We start from the raw sequence: 26,710 nt of genomic DNA on the forward strand, positions 1-26,710 counted from the left end.
TCACCAATTAAAGTCTGTTACTCCTCTATACATTAATGATAAAGACATCGGTCAAATCAACAAGATGGCAAAATCTTTGCAGTGACAAAATTAGATAAAGGGGGACAGATATAGTGCTTGACATGACTTACATAACATAGTCGAATGGTCAGATAAGCAAAAAACTTCATTAATGCTGGGATATGTCTAGTTTTGCAAGTAGGCATACATAAATAGAAGTTATAGTATCAAGGGCAGGGGATCACTTTCAGTATTGCATGGCAAGTCAGAGAGTTAAGCATGATAAGAGCAGTTGATTGGAGGCCCTCACATTGATATACAAAAACAGCCAAAAAGTCCGAGAGAGAAATAGGAAATTGTGGTGCCACAATAAGAGACTTTAGAAGGACTTCATTTAGATTGTGCTGTGCAGTGTTGGTATCCATACCAAAGATGTAGAGAAGTTAGAATCTTTAAAGGTTAAAGCCATAAAACTTATTCTCCCTTTTATAAAGAAACCTTTTCATGTTAGGTTAAAGGAGTTGGAGGTCTTCATGCCTAAAGATGCCTATTAATACATTGAATGTGGTTTCTTTGAATATTTAGATTGCCCTCAGTTCACCAGTTTTATATATACTGAAAAAAGATCATGCCTTTCAAAGGAGATTTTTGTTTTTAATAGAAAGATGTTTATACTTGCTTTCTGCCTCAGGGGTCTTTTCTATCTTTATGAGGTTCCTAGAGCACTGAAGAAGGTGGCCATGTCCACTGGTTATATGCAGAGAGTAAAGGACAATTAGATAGTAAGTGCTGAATGTCTTTGTTGTGGTAGTTACATCACGGGCATGAATGGTCTTAGGATATGTTGAAACTGTATTTGTAGTGTTGTAGGAACAGGTGATGTCCAGAGGGTAGATGGGAATGTGGTGTGACTCGTGTTTGTCTGAGTGTGGATTCTGATGGATTTATGTCTGGTGGGTAGGAGTTTAAGACTGATTTGGATGGGTGGTTGTTTAGTGCTTGTTCGTGTACTTCAGTGTGTGTTTTGTCATTCTTGCATTTGTTGGAGGTGGAGATATCTGTGAATAAAGGGGACTGAAGTATGAGGTAGGGGTTAAGATTTTTATTTTCTACTTGGAGGTGATGGTTAGTTATGGAGTGGTTTGGGTGGGAGGGATCTAGTGTTGTTGCATAGAATTGGGTGACAAGTATGTTGAAGTGGGAGAGGATCTTTGTTTCACTGTGTGTCTGTTGAGTGTTTGTGGTTGCTTGGTATCCAGTGATTGTTTTGAGTCATCTAATGTGTTTTGTTTGCAGCTTTGTTATATCCTTTGAGAGGATGGAAGACCAAGCAGGTGATGTGTATCGTAAAGGGGAGTAGATAGATTATTTGTTGAAGGATCCTTGTCCAAATCTGATGCCAGTTAGTGCTCTGAGGGCATTTAGCTTGTGCATTGTTTTTAAGTTGATGTTAGTGGTGTGAGAAATGAATGCCATGTGTAGCAGGGTGTACAGTGCCAAACAAATGCTATGTCACAATGACGTATTGGCAAGTCATGCACACAGTGGCTTACAAGAACATTATCAGGTACAAGGAACTCCTTTAGTTCATGTTGCCTCATACAATTTACTGCCTTGCATATCTTGCCCTGGTCATAGAAGATAATGACTTGTATCTCTGAAGGTCGCTTCCATTGTTCTTGCAAATTTCCATTTAATCTTCTTGAAATATTATTTGCTTGAATATCTGTGGAATGCTCATCTTGGGCTTTTTTTCTAATGGGATGGCTGTTGTAGTATTACGTCTCTTATGCAGACATATATTTGGGCGTTCAGGGTATTTTCTTTGTTTTCTTGCTGTTAGTGATGGGTGTATATTCCCTTGTTTCTGTTTCCAGTGGCAACATGTTATCTGGCTCTTTTTTTACCAGTTCACCCACCTTTGCAGAGTTCATAATGGCGTGATTATTCACAAGCTATCAGGAGGGCAAAATCCCCTTGTATGGTTACAGTGTAGGTGAGTTTACTGTGAATTATGTCCTTCTTGGATGGCATCACTGCAAGCATCCAAAAAAAAAAAAAAGAATTATATCAGTAAAAAAAAAAAAAAGGGAAATTGAAGAAATGCACAAAGGTGCTGCAGTCCAGCTCAGGTGAACTAGAAATGGATGTGTGGGCTTTAGTGAAGTAGCTTCGCTGCTTGTGTTGTCAAACATCATAATACTGTAATCACACTACAACAGTTTGGTTGCCTGATGAATTTCTAAGCATGGTCAAAATTACCAGCAACATGCTTATCATGTGTATCACCATACAATCCTATGTAACACTTTTTGGATAGATTTGCAAAAGCTAATCTTCAGATGCTGCTGATAGAGTTCAAGAGTGTGGAAAGAGAATTTTAAGATTTAATGAGAAAAAAGTTAAGATAATGGGGTGTAGCAGGGGGTTGCAAAAGGATTGTTTGTTACAAGTGGAGAGGACCTAGAGGAAGTTCAGTGTTCAGGGCCTGAATATGCAGGAGGATGTTTGGTGTGCATAGGATAGTGACTTAGAGCAATTACATATACATTGGGTGCCACATGCTGTAAGTGGGCTGAATCAGGGCACATGAAGGGGTCAGGGGAAGATCTGTAAGGTTTTGTCATAGATAGGATAGCTCTAGTTTCAGCGAATTATACATGATAACTAGAAAGTGGATGTAAGCAAATGAAGTAGTTCTTTATTCGTTTCTTGCCTTATCTCACTACAGAGGAAATAATGAACAAGTGTTTATATCATTGTAGACACATTAGGTGATTGTAGTTGGTAGGAACATTAGGTAGGAGCCTCAGAAAACACTACACTAGAGTTGCCCTCTGCCATTGCTCTGTTAAGGGTAAGGCACTAAAGGCTGAGAAGCAGCACTGGACCACACCAGTTGATGAGACTCTTGCTGTGGTGGCCCCCCTTGAGGGAGTTCCTGACGGGAACAGGCATCAAGGATATAGATAGATAGACTATTATTATTATTATTATTATTATTATTATTTATTTATATTTTATTATACTTTGTTGCTGTCTCCCGCGTTTGCGAGGTAGCGCAAGGAAACAGACGAAAGAAATGGCCCAACCCCCCCCCATACACATGTATATACATACGTCCACACACGCAAATATACATACCTACACAGCTTTCCATGGTTTACCCCAGACGCTTCACATGCCTTGATTCAATCCACTGACAGCACGTCAACCCCGGTATACCACATCGCTCCAATTCACTCTATTTCTTGCCCTCCTTTCACCCTCCTGCATGTTCAGGCCCCGATCACACAAAATCTTTTTCACTCCATCTTTCCACCTCCAATTTGGTCTCCCTCTTCTCCTCGTTCCCTCCACCTCCGACACATATATCCTCTTGGTCAATCTTTCCTCACTCACTCTCTCCATGTGCCCAAACCACTTCAAAACACCCTCTTCTGCTCTCTCAACCACGCTCTTTTTATTTCCACACATCTCTCTTACCCTTACATTACTCACTTGATCAAACCACTTCACACCACACATTGTCCTCAAACATCTCATTTCCAGCACATCCATCCTCCTGCGCACAACTCTATCCATAGCCCACGCCTCGCAACCATACAACATTGTTGGAACCACTATTCCTTCAAACATACCCATTTTTGCTTTCCGAGATAATGTTCTCGACTTCCACACATTCTTCAAGGCCCCCAGAATTTTCGCCCCCTCCCCCACCCTATGATCCACTTCCGCTTCCATGGTTCCATCCGCTGCCAGATCCACTCCCAGATATCTAATTATTATTATTATTATTATTATTATTATTATTATTATTATTATTATTATTATTATCATTGTTATTATTATTATTACTACTACTACTATTTCATTAGCCCTTAAACTTTTCCTGTTATCAGAGAATCCTGTATAGAGTTATCGAACTTTTGCAACATTGTTTTGAATATCTAGCTGACATATTATTAGTAACTTGTAGATGTATTTTTCATTGTATATGAAGAGTTATATGAAGAAATTATGCTTTTCCTCCATGCATATCTGTACAAACACATCATAAAAATATTGCCATTGATCTGCAGGTCATGTGTAAGAAATGACCTCATGGAAAATACATAGATTATTAGAATACATAACCAATGAGAAGGAATGTTTAGGATATTCACTTGTTGTTGAGGAAAATGAAAATGAATTACATGAGAAATATCAAGAAACATATGATGGTGATTTTTGTAGGATTATGTAGGGAGCAGGAAGGCCAGCATAGGAAACCACTTCAACATACCTTGGTTTGGCCTTTCTCCATGTGGAAAAATTTCATAAGTGCATATGATGTTATTTAATGTATTCCTGGGGGTGATGGAAGACTAGTAACAGATGATAAGCAAAGAGGTAGAATATATCCTAAGTAAAACTCCTTCAGTATCCTCCCTACCTTTGCTAGTCAATCATCTTCACATACTTTTAGTTTGTGAATTGTGATGTTTCTGATCCTGGGCACAGCAGTCAGCCTACATTCAACCCAGGTATTCATCCTCCCCTTGGAGCTGGTCAGTAAAAGGTACCTGGCTTAGGCTAGGGAGTGTGTGTGTGTGTGTACTTGTACATTTTTATGAGACTGAGCAACATGAGTGTGAATCTTTCCTCTCGAAACACACGGTTAGTACTTTCAAATAACACTTGCAGGCAAATGCCATTATTTGAAGGTTAGAGAAAGTGTCTCAAAATTTTGAATTTTTATTAGTATGGAAAAAAATTCTAGTCAGCTTGACTTACTGGAACTGTACAATGCAAATAATAATTATAGCTAATTGTACTCAAGTGATATCCCTTGTACTTCGTTATGGAATCATTTGCTTGCATCTTGAGAAAGTATATGAATGTGCACCACTGTTCATATGGGTAGTGTTTTGACTTAGACCTCTAATGATGAGCTGGTATCTTTTTGTGTTGATGTAAAAATGATTTGCGTTTTTTACCTACTAGTGGGTCGGATTTGTGATATAGCTTCTCAGGGAGTATTGATATTAGTTAAAGAGCTTCTTCAAATTTTGATAATGGATCTGTGTAGTGCATTTGTTTAACAGGTATATATGAATTACATCCACATCACCAAAATGAATGGTAATTGGATTTTCTTAAGCATTATTTGAAATTTTATTATGTTGCAGAAACATTTATTTAACATAACACAGGTTTTTTCTGATTTTTACCTTTAATTCATAAACATTATTTCTTGATTTGCAAGTTTTCACATCCTGCTGTATTCACATTTGATACAGTATAATGGTGTTGGACATATAGCCATAAGGGATTATGCTATTTCCAAAACTAAGGTGGCTGCCTTGTGAAGAATTCCTCTTTGTTACCACTGCTATCATGAAATTCTCCTTTTTCTTTTATGCTTTTAGGATTTGTTAAATTGAAAATTGCAAATAAATACTTGATCAAACAATGGGGTTGTTACCGGACTCTGTATGCTCAAAGTTACACTGCTAGTGGAACGTCACCTTTGGCAAGGCTCTATCATCATCAGGTAATGAGAGTACAGTTTTGTCAAAGATCTCCTCACCTCAAGAGTTTAGTGCAGCCTTAGAGCTGCAGGAGCTCCTGCTAAAGGCTCATGAATAACACCAGAACTCTCTCAGAGGTCCTGGGGAAATTCTAAATGAAAATTACGCATTGGAAAGATAAGAAAATTCTTACCTGGACTGTGTAACTAGAATTGGCTTTTTTCTTACTGGAAGACTGTTTACATTTTTAGACTTGTAGTAAACCAGTTTGTCATAGAACTAACTGTGATTACTTATTGGTATATGATACGTATATAGTTTGTGGAATATTTATCATATACAGTTTTTTTTCTTGTGTATGGACAGAATCTTATTAACATTTTAGAGGGCACTTGCTTGGTAAAGGGTTAAAACACTTGTTTCACACCTTAAAATGAGGCGTAACCATGAATATTCACTTCCTTTTATCATCAGAAAACATACAAGGTTCTTGTGTTTCTGTTATTGTACTACATCATGTCAAGGTAAATGAGATAATGGTATGGAGATTAGGTAGAGCCTAAGTGTACGATAAAATGGTTTGGAGATTAAATGGAGCGTAGGTATATGATATATTGGTGTGGAGGTTAGATAGAGCCTGTAGAGCCTAGGTATATGATGGTGTAGAGATTAGATAGTGCCTTGCATCTCACCAATATATGATATAAAGTTGTGAGCAGTCTGTTAAGCTGGATGTAATGTAAAGGATTTAGGCATGCTGTTAAACAGTTTCAATTCCCTGCATGGGTTTAGCCTGCAGTTAAGTTAAAAGGGAAGGATTGAAGTTATAGCTGCTCTTAGGAGGTTAGAATATTTAAAGCTATATTGTAGGTGTGCTCACAGGACTCTTCCGATGAGAAATATAAGATTTCAAGGATGAAGAACAATTTCTCAACTGTTGACTGATCTTCACATTATGAGTGTTTGTTTATTTTCCCCTCCCTCTTTTTACTCCTTTCCTTTTTTGGAAAACAGTTTCTTGATTCTGGAAAGTCAGTAGCAGTCAGTAAGTGGTGTGGTGGAGAGGTTGCCTGATTTTGATTTTTTTTTCCATGCTGTATGGTTGTTTATGCCTGTGATCTAAGGTCTCCCACTGTTATTTCTTATGTTGTTGGAGATGAATCTACATGGACAAAGTTACATAGATTCACAGATAACATAGACTTTTTTTGTTGGACAAAACAGTATTTTAAGCAAACACTTCATAAATGCTCTCTCAGATGATTATAGGGTTCTGTCCAAGGTATAGTATTTCATTCTTCAAAGGTCACATTTTGATTCATACATTTCTGTCTTGATTTTCTTTATCATGTCTAACAGTAGATCTTGTTATTATATTTAGTTACTTTTCATAACATATCCTTAAGTGTTTCTGTTTACACAAAATGACATGTTTTTATTTTGGAAAGCATGGGTAGAACATATCAAGTTTTTCCATGACTTTTCAGATGGTGACGATCATATGCTTTCATGTGTTTAAGAGCCAGTGGCATTAACAGAACGATTTCTAATGAATTCATCGAGTTGGTTTTGGTGTCACATCAGACGAGAATGCACCATTTCTTTCCATTGAGAAAACAAAAATGGGGAAAAAGAGGGTAACAAATATATGAAGGGTTAAAATAATATGGGTGGTGGAATCTGTTGGAACAGTAAAAAGTAAATGGAAAGCTAGAAAAGTGACAAAAATGTGTGCATCTTAGGAGCCAGAACAGTGAAGATGGAGTAATGGATGCTGAGATATCTGGGAAGTTTTTGATGAATAGTTAGGATGTAAGCTAGTTGTCTGAGAGAGATATGTGATTAAAGTTTTGTAGATATAGCAGAGTTTGGTAGAAAAAAAAGACATTTTCTGCCCAGAAATGTTACAAAAACAGAATGACAAAGAAATTGCATTTGCAGAGGTCGATATTCTAAAAGTGGGATATTTTATACAAAAGTGGCAGAAAAGAAAATAATAGAATTAGTGAGATGTATCAAGCATAGAAATTAGTCATGGAAGTAAAGAATGAAGTTCTGAAATAGTTATAGAATATGAAGTGGATGAACAAATTGAGAGGAAAGAGATAGTTAGGAGAGACAGCTAACCAAGTGGAAGGTATAATTAGGGAGCATGTAGCTCAGAGACGTGTCAGCATGGAGGAATATCTCAAACTGGGTAAGGATGGGGTTGCACTTAGGAAACTCTTTTAGTTTTGCAACATGCATTTGATTATTGAATGAACAACTTACGTTTGATTTGAATATTTTAGTGTCAGCATCAGATGTTATAATTTGTACGACTTACAGTTCACTTTATTTGGTATTCCACACGATATAGTATTTATGTATAGTTTGACATTATTCATATAAGTATTTTAAAGATGATCCTTTTGCCTCATATAGAGGTATTTTTAGTATGTTAGCCAAGCAAAAGTCCTAAAGCTATGAAATTGGAATATTTTAACATTTAGCATAGTGTTTTTTTATTTCATGATTAACATCCAGATAATACTAATATCTTAATAAAGAGTAAATAGCTGCAGGTAATTGTTTTGAAATTGACGTTTATCTTCTGTTGGCTCATACATATTTGTAATTAACTGAACCTTTTCTATTTCTTAAATGATTTTGTATGCCTTCCTATGTGGATAATGTACAATGTATAACGTTTATAACAAGGACTTAAGGGTGATCATGAGTACCTGACATTGCTGGCAAGATGTTAACTTGGCATGGTAAGACTAACACTTGTTGCACTATCATTTATGGTACAAGATTATGTGATCTAACCCAGAAGGACATCTCTTCATGGAAAGTGAAATTGGAGAGAGGAATGTTAATTGTGTGTGACTGGTGATCTTGTATATCAGTAGTTTTCATGTGAATTGAAAGTATGCCCTTTCTCCATGAAGATAAGCAGTGAATGTATCCATAATTTTCCAGTTAACACAGCTGTAATGATACTAGATTGATGATAAACAAAGATTTGGATTACTTTGCTGAATTTGTAGTAATGCAATATTCACATAGATATTTTGCAAAACTGATGGGCAAGTATGACATTAACATCTAACCCATAAACAGATTTGTTGAATGTGAAAATGTATTCGTATAAGTGATTTTCAAAATCGTACCTTTCAGGCCAAGAGATAACAAAAGTAATGAATAGCAACAATGACAAGGAAACCCCACAAATTACCTCACCTGTTTCCTCGGTCGCAGAGGTTGCTGCAGATCAGCTCCAAGCCAATGAAAAACTTATTGCAGGTTAGTAAGTTGATTAGAGCTTAGAAGTAAAATCATTGAAATTCTTCGGAATGGACCTCAAATTGATTTTTATCAGAATTCCCATAAAGATTCTCTCTCACCTTTATGATGACAAGTACTTAAGGTTGAGAAGTAGAAAATAAATGTTGAAGGTAAGAGGTAAAAAAGAGGGGCAGAGTGAAGGAGGAAATATAACAGAAAGATATTTTTGTTGTGGAATGCAGGAGAATATACAGGAATTTCAAATGGCTGCAGACCACTGGGTCCTTTTAAGTTTATTAATCAAAGATGGAGAGGACAAAAAATCTCCAAATACTAAATTATGGAACAATAGATGATATCAGTCATGGAGTTGAAGCAAAGCATATACCAAGCCCGTTTTTCAATGTATATATAGTGATGCTCTGAGCTCCTCTTGTTGGTAAGTCAATCCGTATCCACTGTTAACTGTCTTATGCAAGGACATCTGCAGTACTTTACCGTAGTTGAAGTAAAATGCTTTCCTTGGAGCTTGTATCCATTAGCACAGGTGAAAGCAGATAATTGTAATTTTAAATGAATGCTTTGATGAAGAGTGCTAAATCTTGGGATAACAGTGAATACTTCTGTTCGGTCATACTGTAACTTTATCTCTGTAAGATGAATAAGTTAGTTTGTGTAAACAGCTTTCTTAACACAGTTATGAAAGTTGTAATTAAGGTGCTATAGATCATATCCATAAGGGCAAAGACATTGACTTTTAATCACCAATATCTTACTTGTGGTAGCAGGATAGCAATTTTACCCATGGAGATGCTGTTTCTGCTCTGATAGCCAACATGGTTTGGCAAAATTGATTTTGATAAAAGAGACATTCTTATATGCACTTGATTCTCCTTTTGTAAATATGTAGATATGTGTAGATAGATATTTGACACTAGATACTCAAGAAGTGAAATTCCCTTTTAAGTTAGTAACAATAGCCCAGACATCATAAATGATATTTAAGTATTTTGTCCCTAACCTTACATTAGAAAACATGATGTAAATGCTTTTCTAAACACTTGATATGAATATGTTTACATGTAAGTGGATAAGCATAAGCTTAGGAATGAAAACACTAATGCTGTTATCTTAAATGATCCTTGTCACAGAGGTGAAATACCGTTCATGTTATATTTTGATTAATTTTGAAGTTTTCACATTTTTGTGTATGTATTTACAAAATTTGTTTTTTCTCAAGTGTTTGTTTGGTTCATTTGTAAACATAAAACTCAGTAAGAGTGCATAAAATTGATAAGTTATTGATTAGTGATTTCATCATTGATATTTTGGCATATTGACAGAATTGAATGAGACTTGGGAGGAGAAGTTGAAACGTACTGAAAGTATACGTCTACAGCGTGAGGCTGTTTTTGCTGAAATGGGAGTAGCGTTAAAAGAAGATGGAAACACGCTTGGCATTTTCTCTCCAAAAAAGGTGGGCCTTACTAGTTAAGTATTCAGTCAATTGTCAGTAGGTATCCATAATCAGGAAGTTTATCTGGACTCAGAGTGTGTTTGAGTATGTTTTGGACTCATTTGTCCATCAGTCTGTTTACATATGTACAGGTTTCCTTTGCTATTTACGAGGTTTATGTCCTTTGGAAATCTTGCAAATTGCAAGATAAGTTAGTGGAAAATAGGTGGTTAGGGACAGGGGACTGAGGAATAACCACTAACACCCCCCCCCCCCCCCGGCATTGGCATTAGGAGAGAGTATTAATGGGCTGTCAGAGTCATCAACAGGTATCACTTGCTAATGGCTTGGTCATGATGCTGAGCAGTCCATTCTTGGTAAAAAGATTTGCTTCTTTATTTGTTTCTCCAAATGTGCAATAGATGATAATATCAGTGAAGTATAGTGGAGTGCTCTTGATACCTGAAAGTAGATGTGACAACTGATGGAACCATAGAAGTTGGTGGTGTCGGAGATTAAAGAGGGGGCTAATGTCTGGGTGCATAATAGAGACTGTGGAATGAATGGTAACTGTGTGTTTGTGCAAAGGTGATTATTTTTGAAGGTACAATCTTGTATGGATGAGTCAGGCCTTAATTGCTAAAGAAGGGAAAAGGGTGGATGTACTGGATATGAAAGGCCTGAGGACTACATGTGGTTTGAGATAGGTTGATCATTTGTGGATTGATGGTGTTAGAGAGAGGAGTTAGCGAGTGCAGTCTGATTGAGAGAGCTGTCTGAGGTATGCTGAAATAGTGTGGGTATATGTAGAGGACGAGTGAAGAAATAGTGTCTAAGAGAGTCTGTATAATATTTGTTGTAAGAAGTAGTTTCATCCCTGGAGATAGGGGAGAAAGAATACTTCCAACATATTCCTTTGATGTTGTAGAAGGCAATTAAAAGGGATGGGAGCAGGGGTCTGGAAATCCTCCCCTCCTGGATTTACTTTTCTGAAAAAAGGACAGAGAACAGGGCCAAGTGAGGATTATTCCCTCTAAGGCTCAGTCATCTGTTCTTGAAACTACCTCGCTAATGTGGGAAATGGCGAGTATGTATGAAAAAATGAAGTAGTTTAGACTATTTTGCTTTTTTGTATTACATTCCTGATTTACTGAGTTTCTCTTGCAGACTCCTCATCTTGTGAATCTTAATGAAGATCCCTCAATGTCAGAATGTCTGCTGTATTACATCAAAGATGGGTTTACGAAAGTTGGCTCTGCAGAATCAAACATTCCTCAGGACATTCAGTTGTGTGGCTCTCACATTATGCCAGAACACTGTCAGTTTGAGGTAAGCACCTTAGTTATGTATTGATTAAATCATAGTTAATGAGACTTAACCAGAGTTACTGGGCACTGCTTGCTTGAAGTTACACCATGAATGAAAAGTCACCTTTGGCAAGCCTACATCACTGGGAGTACAGTTTCATAAAAGAACTTCTCACTCCAAAGGAATCTGCATTTCCCTGCTACTGGAAGTAGTGCAGCCTTGGGCCGTAGGAGCCTTGAGGCAGCTTTCTTAAGGATGCATTATTGAGTAGTAAAGTATGACAGCCTTATTTCATACCTTTGAAATTGCTCCAGGTATTGGAAAGTTTTGCATTTTCAGTGCATTTGCACGAAAGAGAATTGTTTCTTTCCTTCCTTTTTTGGGCAGACTCTGAAAGAAATGCAATATGTAAAGCCTTGGGCTATTAGAAGAAAAAAAAAGAGTTTATTCAGTCAATTCCATATTTGCTGCATTCCTTTTTGAGGAAGAGGAATTTCACATATGATCCTTGTTTAGAAACTTTCTTCCATTCTTTGATAGAAATTGCAAGCTTAAGAAAATAGCTGTTCATTCCAGTTTAATCTTTTATTTGTCATGCTGAGTTCTAACAGTCCAGTCAATTTGCTGAAATGCTCAATGAAGATGATACAAGTTTGTTGACTGGTTACTAAAGAGGTGATGAATAAACATCTACAATTCATGATGAGTTGCAGTGAGATTTGAAAATGTTATGGCTCTAGGGCATATGTGCTATACGTAAGATTTGTACCCTTGTGAGATCTTTGCCTGATATCTAAGGCTTCAGTTAGACAGAAGTTCTCATATAATTCAGGCTTTTAATGAAAAGCAAGGTGGGAAAACAGGAAAAAAAGAGTGATGACATGAGTGTAAAGACATTATGTAAGAAAAGAAAAGACATATTTATGATGTTTGAAGGAAGGTATGAAGTTTATCCCAATAACTTCACTTTAACAAAAAATAAATCCGTCATTCTAACATGGAGATTGTAGGATGATTCCAGACATCACTTCAACACTTAAGTGTCTGGATGGTAGAACTTTCCAAGGGGATTGTTGTCTACAACTTCAGCTTCATAAATTGTTACCATTGATAATGACATCCTGTGCAGTAAACAGGTGGCAAAAGTAAGCTCTTACTTTCAGGACATGGGTTGAATGACCTCATACATGCCATTCAGAAATTATGACTTCCTGTTGTTTTAATTGCAGAGTATATGTGTTGCACCTAGAGGCTTTCATATGTCTAGCTTGGACAGTATTGTGTCCTATTAACCATTGACTGCAGTGAAGTTCATGTCAGTCGTAATGGGCCTTCTGGTTAATGCAGGGATTTAGATCCTTGGGAAGTGATATTTATCAATGGCCAGTGCCTCTTAAGCTGTGAATAACTGATCTTGATCTGATTCAAAGGCAATTGTATCCTAAGTTAATTGTTAAATACAGTAAATGTTTCCTTGAATGCCAGATTCTGCCTACTGAATGTTCCATGGCAAGGCTGTATCATCATCAGTTGATGAAAGAATATTGTCTCACCAGGAAGCGTCTCTTTCCAAAGGAGTCTATCATTCCCTCCCTTCTGATTGTTGCTCAGCCTTGAAGCTGCTGAAGCCTCATAAAAGGGGTCCTAGGGTTATATATGACAATGATAATGATATAGTTCACAGTTGTAAGTTTGCCAGCTCACCCAAAGTTATTCAGTGTTTCTGCTCCCATATTAGGCTTTTGCCGAAGAGGAGGCTGCATTGCTGTTTACAGGAAGATTAGCTGTTATTTAGGGGCATTAACGACTAGTTGATGGATGCAGTGTTTATTCTGAATGAAGAATTCAGGTTAGCTCAGCTCATGATTGAGTTCTGAGTGGCAAGCCATTGGAAGAAAGGATAACCAATCTTTTAGGTTGTATAATTAAACAGTTTGTGAATGTTTTTGGTGTCTTTTCATATGATAAGCCTTAGGTATTTAAGACTTGAAATTATATTATTTCTAGACACAGTAGAAATTGCCTCATGCTGCAGCACTAGTTTTAGGGTAAGTGAAAAGATACAGAATACAGTACAGGATGTATGAGAGAGGTTTCGAAATTGGAATGAAAATATGTTTATTAATGAAGAATCTTGTTTAAATTGGGTATCTCTAAAAGGGCTTAGAAGGCCTGGAAAGTACCATTTTGTATGTTGCTTGGGTGGGATGTAACCATCGACATGATTTGGGGTTAAGGCACAGTGTATGTACCAACTGAATATCAAAGATTCATTCCTGTTCTCTTTTTGTTTTGATTATCTGATGATGCAGATGAAGTAGTATCACCTGTTTCTTAATCAAGAAATATCTCTTCTTTTCAGAACCATGAAGGAGTTGTGATGATTCATCCTAAACCCAAGGCTTTGTGTTATGTTAATGGTCGTGAAGTAGAGGAACCATCTGTTCTAAAAACAGGTTCTCGTGTCATTCTTGGCAAGAATCATGTATTCCGATTCAATCATCCAGAACAAGGTACAGGATTTCATTTGTGTGTTGTCACAGTGATATGATTGTTTTTTGTGTTCTGTGTTATTTGATACTATAGCTGGGTGGCCCATGCAGAATTCTTCTAAACTTCATGGTATTTGCATTTTCCATATATTTCTTCTGCCATAGTGCTTCCTTCTTTTTCGTACACACACTTGTTCTAACCATCCACTTTAACTATGGATAACCTTATTCTCTCTTTGCACTTACCACAGTCAGATACACTTTTTTGTTATGCTTTCCATGTCCATACTATATCCTATTTAGTTTTGTTTTATATTCATTTTCTTAATCACTTAAAATGATTTGTGCTTCCTTTTGATACGTATGCTGTGGTAACACCTATCTCATACTGTTGAACTTGTACTCACACTCTCTGCAAATTTTAGAATTTATATATTTATTTTTTATTCTTATTTTTTTTTTATTATACTTTGTCGCTGTCTCCTGCGTTAGAGAGGTAGCACAAGGAAACGGACAAAAGAATGGCCCAAACCCACCCACATACACATGTATATACATACACGTCCAGACACGCATACATGCATAACTATACATTTCAACATATACATATGTATACATATATGCATACCTATACATTTCAACGTATACATATGTATACATACACACACATATACATATTTACACATGTACATAATTCATACTTGCCACCTTTATTCATTCCTGTCACCACCCCGCCACACATGAAATGACAACCCCCTCCCCCCCACATGCATGCGAGGTAGCTCTAGGAAAAGACAACAAAGGCCACATTTGTTCACACTCATTCTCTAGCTGTCATGTATAATACACCGAAACCACAGCTACTTTTCCACATCCAGGCCCCACAAAACTTTCAATGGTTTACCCCAGATGTTTCAAATGCCCTGGTTCAATCCATTGACAGCACATCGACCCCGGTATACCACATTGTTCCAATTCACTCTATTCCTTGCATGTCTCTCACCCTATTTATAAATCTATTATTATACTTGTATGTACTTATGCATACATACATATACATATACACACACATACATATACATATATAAACAAGTACATATTTACACTTGCTTGCCTTCATCCATTCTGGCACCACCCCGCCCCACAGGAAACAACATTGCCACCCCCTGCATCAGCAAGGTGCCGTCAGGAAACAGATCAAGAAAGGCCACATCTGCTCACATCAGTACATGAGCTGTCATGTGTGATGCACAGAAATCCAGGCCCCACAGACTTAGTTTACTCTGGACATTTCATGTGCCCTGATTCGTCTATTGACAGCACATTTACCCCGGTATACCACATCATTTTAATTCACTCTACTCTGGGTTCGCCTTTCACCCTCCTGCGTGTTCAGGCCTTGATCGCTGTAGATCTTTTTTTTCCATAAACAGTCCAATCAAATTCATTCTTAATTGGTCTGAGCATGTGGTTAAGAAAGTTAATTTTTGTTCTTATAATTTGAAGATTTCTAAGAAACCTTCATGCTAACACATAATCATTTTCATTTAGAACCACAACTCGCAGCATTTTCTCTATATCCTGTACTTCAAATGTACTGTAGTTACCTCAGACTTTTGCATGCACTCATATGGGTTGCTTTGCATTAGTGTTGGTTAATAGTGAATTACACGTTCATTACACGGAATAATTATTTAATACTACAAATGATGTCTAACTTTTACAGCTCGAGAACGTCGTGAAACAAAATCACCAGCAGAAACTCCAGGTTCAGGAGAACCAGCAGATTGGCAGTTTGCTCAAATTGAGCTTTTAGAGAAGCAAGGGATTGATTTAAAAGAAGAAATGCAGAAGAGGCTGGTGGCTTTAGAAGAACAGTTCCAGCGAGAGAAAGAAGAGGCTCAGAAAGAATTTGATAAAGAGAGAAAGGTGATTAATTCATAATATTTGTAAAGTAGAAAAAAATATGAACAAATACATTAATGACATATTTATATGTTAGCTTTAATTATTAGAGATGGCCACACTTGGTGTTTCTCACCAGTGTAAACATTAAACAAAAGTGAAAATGAGTACAATTTTAGAAATGTGATTTACTACCTCAGATATCTTTCCAACAGGAAACAGTGATGTAGAATCTTTATAGATGTCATTTTCCTTTAATTGATATACTTTGGTGCAAACAAAATGTATACTGTCTGTTCATAATATTTAAATTCTTGCACATATGGCTGGAAATTATTTAAGTTTCTGTTTTTCAGTACTTCTCTTTCTTCATGCAGCATATTTCTTCATATCCTGCACTTTAAATAGAGCTCTTCTCATGTCTTATTCCAGTGGCCACCTCATTTTCATTGTTCTGGAGCCTCCATAACTTGATTGATATAATTCTTTTAAAATGAATTGAGTAAGCCTCAGAGGAAGCAATTCCTATTGCCACATTGATGCTTCTTGCAATATTTTCCCTGGGGATGGGAGAAAACATCATCCACCTATCTCCTGCATGTTATAGAAGGCAACTAAAAGGGAGGGAGGGGCTGGAAACCTGTCTCTCATGTATCAGTGCTTTTCTACAAAGGAGCAAAGCAGCCAAGTGATGATTTTTCATAAAAGGCTGAGTCATTTGTTCCTGATGCTGCCACATTAAGGTGGGAAATTGTGAACAGGTATAGAAAAAAATGATAAATCTTTTGTCTTTTCTCTACATGACATTCAACCTCTTGATGTGTTCAAAGCTTATCACAATCTGGCTGAAGCAAAGTGAGATATACATAGAATAGTGATATTATTGGTGGACATTTAGCAAATGATCAGTTAGAAAGTTAGATAGCCAATATGTCATTGTGCTAATCCCCCCTCCATGAATATGTTGTGTGGCTTTTCTCTATACTTTCTTGCGTGTGTCTGTCACTGTGGTTCAGCTTAAGATGATAGATAACTTTTCAGTTTTCGTATAAGTCTTCATTACTGTAATGACCCATTTGAGTTGTTCTCTTGTACTGCTATCTGTATCATTTTGCAGGCCTGATTTCACACCTCACATTCCATCCCACTCAAAGGTTTCATACCTTTCAGTGCTGTATCACACAAACCTGACCTGTTAAATTTTTTTTCTAAAGTGTCTGTACCTTCCATCCTTTGCATGCATCAGTCATTCCTTTGGTATTACTTTCACTCATATAAATCTCCAACTCTTGTTGAAAGTTACTGCAAGCATGCTGTTTTCATTCAAGGCCACCTGCCTCTTGCACTTTGTGGGAAATATCACAGAGGCTGGGGTCTGCAACCCAATAGCTAGCATAAATGACTAGGACACCCAACTTCTTGAGGTAGGCTTGCTGTCCTGCTACCCAGCCTGACATACCATAACTGAGATTCAAAATTTATCGGTCTTTCTTACAGAATTATGAGGCCAGGATTGATGCACTGCAGAAACAAGTGGAGGAGCAGAGCATGACGATGTCTATGTACTCATCTTATACTCCTGATGACTTCACTCATGAAGAAGACATCTTTGGTGGGTTCCTCCATGTTCACTCTCAACCCATTTTTGCATTTTCCTTCAGGATTTTTTTTTTTGGTAGAATATGTGATTGTGTAACTTGAGAAAATGTTGTTTCTCAAAATTTCTGTTGTAAGCATTTGTAGGTTGTGATTTAGATATAATGTGATGTAGAGTTCCTTTTCTCAATTCAGTTGATGTTTTAGTTTCTTCTGTAACATTTGTCATAAATCGATAAAACAGACATAAATGAAACACACATCAAATAAATACATTTTTTGACCCATGAATTGGACAGACAGGTGAAGGTACACCACTTTCCTTGCTTTCTTCAGATATGACATTGGACCACAAAATCAGGAGGCATCCCCTACTCTCATAGTAAATCAGACTGAGAAAAGATCTTTTACGTAGTCATAAACACGTTTTTTACCTTTACAGGTGAAAGTCTTGTGTAAAGATATCAGCATGTACCACAGTGAATTCCATTCTCAAGATTCATATTCACTTTCCAGAATTCGATATTTCTTGAACCCCATATTTCATATCATTAATGCATTCATATCAGATATTTAGGTTAAACTGCCTTTCTAAAGTCAAAACAATGAACATCAACCCTAAAAGTGTTGCAGCTATAATTTTGGATAATCCTTTTAAATGAATAAAAGATTTTCTCTTCTCTTGAAACCCCTGCCAACCTGAGAATTTTATGTTTCACCAGTTCCACTTGGTTTATGAAGAATTCCTAATTCTTTACAATAATTTTTAAGTATATTTTTTAGAAATTAAATGTTTAAAGATTATACATCACATACAGAATATGAAAAAATTTAACCTTCTTGTTATCCACAAATGAAGATGAGATGGGGCAGTGAGTACATTTATGGCTTGTCCTCAAGCCTCAGGACTTGACCTAGGGAGTAGCAGTAGAGTTCATATGGTGAAACGTACGAGCTGATATAAATGTATGATTTATTTTCAACTGAATGCATGTACATCAGTAATATATAATTTGATCTGATAGTTCCTTATGAATATAGTGATGAAATATGCTGAATTATTTTTTATGATCTTATGAATTAATATTTTTCCAAGCATATATTTATTCTATTTTCATTTATAAATATTCATACCTTATCGCCACACACAGTGCTTTCACACATTATGAACACAGGTACCAATTGCAGTTGTCTAATTACATTTTATGAATCACTTAGTGTTGGCTTATCACCTGTCTCTGCAAGGAAAGTAGTTTACAAAAAGCATTGTAGTATTATAGTAAATGAAAAAACGTTTTGTACCTCTTCCTTGACATCCCCCCCTAGATAGTTTTGCTCGACATCATTTGTAATGAGTCAGTGATGCCCACTTTACTCCACTGTTACCACATTACTTAAGTTTTGTAACTGGCTTGCCTGATACTGGGTCATCTTCATGTTTGACAGACAGCATGTGGACCTCATGCTTTTGCACCTTGACTGGCAGTCATGCTCTGGGAGTACTGTATGCAAAAATTTTTTCTCGCTTCTCTTTTCTGAACTTGAACATACATTCACAATTTGCCCTCAATGTTTCTCTGTGCAGGACTCCATATTGATGAAAGATGTCAGGTAGGTTAGGGTTGATAAACCACAAATTTAGTTGAACATTATTTACTCCATAAAGAGACATCAGTGACATTTTCACCACTTGAAGACTTTACCCACAGCTACTGCTTTTGAACTCCGTTTATACCAGAATGTTAAGGATCATACTAGATATTTGATGTATTGATTGAAATTCAGGTAACTAGATTAGTCAGTGAGCTCTTGAAAGAGGCTTGATGTTGATTTGAAGTCATCTGTGGAGGTGGTCCGAAATTGGTCTTTTCAAGTTTGCACCATGCTTTGCTTGAGTAGCAAGATATACAGATGCATCCTTGACATGAACTGGGGGAAAGCTCTTTCGTTTAGTGGTCCTTCATTCTGTATTCTTAGATATGGTTCATAGTCATCATCTAATCAAGGAAAATGTAATTTATTCCAAAATGGGTTTTTTCCTAAGATGCTATCTTCTTTTTTCTTTCACCTCACCCTTTCCAGTTGCTAGCCATAGTAGATTTGTTTCTCAATACATGTGACCATCTGTGTCCCATTTCAGAACGAGCTCTCCTTTACAAGGTTTGACAGTTGTCACATTTTGAATGATTCCAGAACATAACCATCCAAAACATATACAGTCAAGATAGATTTTGAGTGGAAATCTCACCCAATATAATGATTTAAAACTTGCACCTTCAGGTGGAGAATGGTGGGAGAGGCTAGAAAGAAATGGCAAGGATAGAGTTTTTCAGTCCTATCCTTAGTGGGCTAATGAGCTTTACAGATTTTCCTTTTCTAGTGATTGCTGAGATATCTCTTTCACAGTTTTCAGTGGATAGCAACAGACAAGTAACAATCATCTTCACTTAAGTTAGACACTTTATAAGAGTAGTGGGTGAATGGAATGAACTGATCAAGGATGTGTTGAATATGATCAGCATACAGAAGCTTATAAAGTCATGTGATAGTAGAGAAAGTCAAGAGGTGATGCCCCATGGGTGTAAAACTCCCTACCCATACAGTGCATATAGGTAATTACACATTAGTACATAGACAATGAATCTCTCAACTCCCTTCAGCAGCTTAATCTCATTCTTCTCTCTGATCATCTGTATGGTTTTTAGGTGATATTAGTAACCATTATTTGATATCCTTTACAATGTTGATTGTGACTTTGCTGACGCGTTTTGTAATCCTAGATACTTTGAAAGTTTCCGACAGGGTTTAGCATCGGGGTCTTATCTCCAAGTTCCCATTTTAGTTTCCCTCTTTTACTCTCTTCACTCATATCCATTTTCCTCTTTGGTTGTCATGTTCTGTCTTTGTTAATGGATCAGCTGACCAGTTCCAATTTTAGAAAAGATTAACTCATTCTGAGATGGAGTGTTTTACATCAAGGGAGGTTCTAACCATACATACTTGTCAAAATCGAGTCTAATGCACTCCAGCACATCAACTACCTGAATATGGACTCAGAACTTCACATGCTATCCCCTTACTACTTTTTTTTTTTGAGAACTTGCTGCATTTTTGCTTTTGCAGTTTGGTATACCACACAATAATGCTTAGCAAGTCACTGCATCAGATAATTACTGTGAAGCTATTAGCAGACTGAATGATGAGCTGCTGTGGTGCCTCTTTTTTCTCATTGCTGCTTAGCTTTGGAACTCTTTATTCTATTTTTTTTTTCCAACATCTATAGCCTGCCCATTTTTAAAAAGACTGGTCGAAAACAAACTTCTTCTCAGGCACTCACTATTCTTCCCTTTTCTCCTTTTTTTTATTTTTCTTCAGCTTACTTTAATCTTTTACTCCATGTCTGGTCATGATGAGGACTTTTGTTTGTGACTGGAGTCTTTGGAAAAAATAATGGGAATGATGCATCTGTATCATTCTGCATTGATGATAGTGTTAGATTTGGTTCAAGAGTTAGGTTATTACTGAACCTAGAAACATGATATACTAAAGGCCCAGTTCGTGACAAAGATAGCAAGGAAACCACTAATCTGCTTTTCATTTTTCCATTAGCTGACTTAGTGCGTATTCAGTCTTTATATTCTTGTGCATTGTTGCTTCAGTACTCTCAGCATGACAGCTGTAGATGCAGTGATTTGTATTTTGGCTCACTGATATTCTGAAACATTCATCATTAGAAAAGTAAAATAAAGAAAGCAGTAGTGTTTATGCTGTGTTGTTCGTTGCAAGGGCATGTCATTGCATCAATACATGGACTGATCCGCATTTATGGGCAAAACCATGTATACAGTGTAAGCAAATATCAGTCTGAAATTATGCCCTCCTTTTTTTTCAGGTTTTTTACTGTTGTGAATTATATTTGGATGCAGTAATTAGAAATAGTACTGTAGTAATTATGAAAATATACTTTTTATAGGGTTGCACTGCTGCTACTTTTTCGGCTTTGTCGATAGTATTTTATTACCTTTACATATGTTGATTTATAATTAGTTCGTGGCTTTTAAGGATAATGTAGTTCACTTTTCAAATGTTTACTTTTGCTATCTATCCAGAAATAATTTCCTTTTATGTTTTTCATGTTAATAAGAAGCTTTCATTTGGGCCCATGCATATTATACTCACATAGGTCAGGGACGTACTCATATCACAGAGCTAGCAGAAGTGGTATTTGAAATGTCTCCCAATGTCATCTTTGGAAATGCTTGAACTTTTGCTGAATAAGAGGACATGCTTTTGACTAACCAAACTGATTTCCGCTTATTCACAAATATCAGAAAGTGAGAGTGACATTAGCTATTTTCCGAGTGAATTGATTAATTCAGTATCATACATGTAATGTATAGTCAGACTGTTTCTTTTGAATATGTATTTACACAGACAAACTCTTCAAGATGAAATCCCTGATTATTTCTTAATATATGTTGAAGCACATTTTTGTTATTACATTGGTTACTAAAACTTGAGGAAATGTTCACTCTCTAGAATGCTCAACATTATCACATGTTGACATAGTAGTATTGTGTTCATGAAAAGTAGTTAAATTTGTTTTGTAATTTGATCTTAGTTTTAAATTAGTAAGCATCATCTGTTGGGTCACCTATATTCACTGTATTCTATAAGAAAATAAAGAAAATATAGAGTTATAGTTTTCAGTTTCCATTCTGTTCTGTTAGTTGTTTTTACTGAATTAGTCATTGAGGAAGTTATTCCATAGTGAAAAGTATAGATTATTATGAGTATTGTCAGACAGAGAAGAGCAATAGGACCAGCATAGCAACCTTATCAAGAGCACGTCATGAATTATTAGTTTTCTGTAATCTGTACTACAAGAGTTAATTTGCTTTTCTTTCATTTCTCTCTTTTTTTTATCATGACATTATATTCTGACAACCAGTGTTAGCTTGCTTCCAGTTACAGTTTTTAGTTTGATGAAGATTACATGAATGAATCCTGCATGAAACCTTCGTGCTTCAAGGAATTTTAGTCGTGTTGACTTAGAAAGCAGACAAAATCCTGTGGCTTTTGATAGTGTCATGGCTAATGGACTCTTATCATGATTGTGTAATGGTTAATGGAATCCCTTTAATGTCATGGCTAATGAACCCCTCAGTATTTTGCATATCCCATTTATCCTCATTTCACTTTACTTATGGTAAGAAAGGCATCCAGGATGATTAATAAGTATATTTTCATGGTTCTTCCGATTCGTATTATAGTAATGATGCCAGGAAGCTGTATGTATTATTGAGCTTTATATATAAGTAAGAAAGCTCTGTTTTTTACATCTGAATTGGTTATTGGCATATTGAGTTGCAGAATGACCTAAGTAATATGTGAATGAAATTTCATCTAATTATCTCATGTTAATTAGAAGTCACACAGGTTTAGTTTTTGAGAAAATCTCTTTTCATGCCATTTGCCAGGATTAATTAGTTTTGTAATCCCCAATTTTTGAATACTGAAGGATGATGGTATTTTATTTTGTCCCTTATAGATATTATTACTTTGTAGTTTCTGTGCTGATGATGTATACCAATAACCATTTGGCATACAAATGGCTCTTATCTAGTTAAAAAGAAGACAGATATATGATTTTATTCCATGGTTCCATCAGTAAATGTGAAAGTACATAATTTTGTCTGTTATTTTATTTTGCTTAAAAACACTTGTATCTTGGTTTACTTCGCTCTTGATGGTTGCTCCGTGGTCCCAATGGAAGACAGCTGGCAGGCTTAGCTAATACTTTGTGTTGGTGTTTCAGTAAACCCCTTGTTTGACGCAGAGTGCAACTGGACGGAACGGGAGTATGCCTTGGCATCTTGGGCATTCCGCAAGTGGAAGTACCATCAGTTCACCTCACTTCGTGACGATCTGTGGGGAAATGCCATCTTCCTTAAAGAAGCCAATGCTATTTCTGTTGAGCTGAAAAAGAAGGTAAGCGGTTGTTATAGATCAGTATGTCCAGTTATTAATGTTTTTCAAAATTTAGTTGTCTTTTTTCATTCTATATCTATGTACTTAATTTGCCTACATCAAAACTTACTATGAATATTTTTTTTCTTTATTTTTTTTGCTTTGTCGCTGCCTCCCGCGTTTGCGAGGTAGCGCAAGGAAACAGACGAAAGAAATGGCCCAACCCACCCCCATACACATGCCTTGATTCAATCCACTGACAGCACGTCAACCCCGGTATACCACATCGCTCCAATTCACTCTATTCCTTGCCCTCCTTTCACCCTCCTGCATGTTCAGGCCCCGATCACACAAAATCTTTTTCACTCCATCTTTCCACCTCCAATTTGGTCTCCCTCTTCTCCTCGTTCCCTCCACCTCTGACACATATATCCTCTTGGTCAATCTTTCCTCACTCATTCTCTCCATGTGACCAAACTATTTCAAAACACCCTCTTCTGCTCTCTCAACCACGCTCTTTTTATTTCCACACATCTCTCTTACCCTTACATTACTTACTCGATCAAACCACCTCACACCACACATTGTCCTCAAACATCTCATTTCCAGCACATCCATCCTCCTGCGCACAACTCTATCCATAGTCCACGCCTCGCAACCATACAACATTGTTGGAACCACTATTCCTTCAAACATACCCATTTTTGCTTTCCGAGATAATGTTCTCGACTTCCACACATTCTTCAAGGCTCCCAGAATTTTCGCCCCCTCCCCCACCCTATGATCCACTTCCGCTTCCATGGTTCCATCCGCTACCAGATCCACTCCCAGATATCTAAAACACTTCACTTTCTCCAGTTTTTCTCCATTCAAACTCACCTCCCAATTGAATTGACCCTCAACCCTACTGTACCTAATAACCTTGCTCTTATTCACATTTACTCTTAACTTTCTTCTTTCACACACTTTACCAAACTCAGTCACCAGCTTCTATGAATATACATATATATATATATATTTTTTTTTTCAAACTATTCGCCATTTCCCGCGTTAGCAAGGTAGCGCTAAGAACAGAGGACTGGGCCTTTTTTGGAATATCCTCACCTGGCCCCCTCTGTTCTTTTGGAAAATTTAAAAAAAAAAAAAACGAGAGGGGAGGATTTCCAGCCCCCCACTCCCTCCCCTTTTAGTCGCCTTCTACGACACGCAGGGAATACGTGGGAAGTATTCTTAATCCCCTATCCCCAGGGATAAATATATATATATATATATATATATATATATATATATATATATATATATATATATATATATATATATATATGTGCATATGCATATGTGTATGTAAGCACATGTCTTTCTTTGTCTGTTTTCTGGCACTTCCTTGCCAATTAAGGAATTGGCAATCATGTATGAAAGAAAATATGTTTATACATGTATGTATGTATGTATATACCTATATGTTAGTGTATATACATGTGTATGTGGGTGGGTTGGGCCATTCCTTGTCTGTTTCCTTCTATCTCGCTAATGCGGGAGATGGCGATTAAGTATTATAAATAGATAAGTAATGTGTATGTGTGTGTGCGCAGCAAATGGAACCATAGAACCCGAAGTGAGTCATAGGGTGGGGAAGAAGGTAAACGTTCTGGGAGTGCTGAAGAATGTGTTGAAAGGGAGAACTTTATCTCAGAGAGCAAATGACATTGTTTTTATTCACTTATATTTCACATATGTAGGGCACATAACATTGATCTTTAAATGAATTTATTTTTCAAGCTAGTCATGAAGGAGTTTTTTTCTGTAATAATTGGATGTTTTACATAAAGATCTTTAACAAAAGATTTTAAAAGTGTTATGACTTACAAATATGAGATGAATAACAGTTTAAGAGGTTAACTCACTCACAGAGCCCCACCTGCTATGAGATGGTGTATGTATGATCTTTCATAAAGTTATTATTTGAATTTGATAGAATATTTTTTCATACTTATTTGCCAAGTCCTGCTTTAGTGAGATAGTGCCAGGAACAGATGAAGACAAGGCCTCATTCATTCACATCCATTCCCTAGCTGTTATGTGTATTGCACCGAAACCATGGCCCCCTATTCACAACCAGGCCCTACAGACTTTTCTATGATATACCCCGGCTCCTTTACATGCCCATTGACAGCATGTTGCCTCTTGCATACCACATCACTCCATATCACTCTTTCCTGTGCACGTCTTTCTTCCATCTCCATGTTTAGACCCTGAGCACTCAAAAATCTTTTTCATTTCATCCCTCCATCTCTAGAAAGGTCTTTCCTTTGTCCTTTTCCCCTCTGTTTCTGACACATATATTTGTCAACCTCCCTTTGTTCATTTCTCTATATGTCCAAACCATTTCAGCATACCCTTTTCAGCTCTCTCAACCTCACTCTTATTAAATTATTTTCTGTTCATGTGTTTTTTCCAGGTTCAGTTCCAGTTCACACTGTTGACCGACACATTATATTCACCCTTGCCTCCGGATTTTTTACCGCTAATGGAAGAAGAGGAAGAAGAAGATGAAGATGACCGTCCTGTTCCTCGTACCATTGTTGCAGTTGAAGTTCAGGACACAAAGAATGGTGCCACACATTATTGGACTTTAGAAAAATTAAGGTGTGTTTACATCTCTTGAGTACTTAGCATTTATCTTCCTCCTTTTTTTTCTTACCCTTTTGATATTGTTTTTAATTTGCCTTTTTTTTTCTTGGTATGTCTCTGTTGTTTTTATTTGTTTCCCAGTTGTATGTTGCTTTTGTCCAGGTTTGTTTCTCAGTCAATTGTTGGTCTGCTGTGTTCTACTGAAATGAGTTGGTTGGCCTTCTAACACCAGTGCTGCATATCAGTGTAAGTTTTAACACCCAGATTTCCTGCAGTCCTGTTTATTTGTAGTTTATCATTTAAAGCTTTGTACTCCTAATAATGTCTCCGTTACCTTATTATTATTGCTAAGTCATAAGTTATTTCACTGACTCGGTAAAAGATGATCGTCATTTAGCATGTCTCATGCTGAATAGCAACTAAATCATTTCAAATCCCCAAGCATTGTAGACAAAGTTTGTTCAATGTATTGTTTGTTGGAGTGTATATCTGACTAATCTTTGTATTAATTTGGTAAGTAAATTACTAATTTTCAATAGCTGTAGTTGTGATAGAACAGAGAGCATGCA

General features: G+C 36.7%; 1 protein-coding gene across 9 annotated transcripts in view; it reads left to right on the plus strand.

The window, feature by feature from the left end:
* Positions 1 to 26,710, plus strand: part of unc-104 (kinesin family member unc-104) — a 140,670-nt gene that overhangs the window by 74,825 nt on the left and 39,135 nt on the right. For 8 of the 9 annotated variants that reach the window (XM_071660708.1, XM_071660710.1, XM_071660712.1 and 5 more), the window contains 8 exons: positions 8,676 to 8,801; positions 10,127 to 10,260; positions 11,407 to 11,568; positions 13,910 to 14,060; positions 15,766 to 15,968; positions 17,442 to 17,556; positions 23,359 to 23,531; positions 25,969 to 26,156. In XM_071660708.1, the coding sequence (XP_071516809.1) occupies positions 8,676 to 8,801; positions 10,127 to 10,260; positions 11,407 to 11,568; positions 13,910 to 14,060; positions 15,766 to 15,968; positions 17,442 to 17,556; positions 23,359 to 23,531; positions 25,969 to 26,156 (1,252 nt within the window). The remainder of the gene's footprint in view (positions 1 to 8,675; positions 8,802 to 10,126; positions 10,261 to 11,406; positions 11,569 to 13,909; positions 14,061 to 15,765; positions 15,969 to 17,441; positions 17,557 to 23,358; positions 23,532 to 25,968; positions 26,157 to 26,710) is intronic. The other variant, XM_071660711.1, reaches the window with a different exon arrangement.

The sequence above is a fragment of the Panulirus ornatus genome, chromosome 72 (genome assembly GCF_036320965.1).
Source record: "Panulirus ornatus isolate Po-2019 chromosome 72, ASM3632096v1, whole genome shotgun sequence".
In the NCBI taxonomy this organism is placed as follows: Eukaryota; Metazoa; Arthropoda; class Malacostraca; order Decapoda; family Palinuridae; genus Panulirus; species Panulirus ornatus.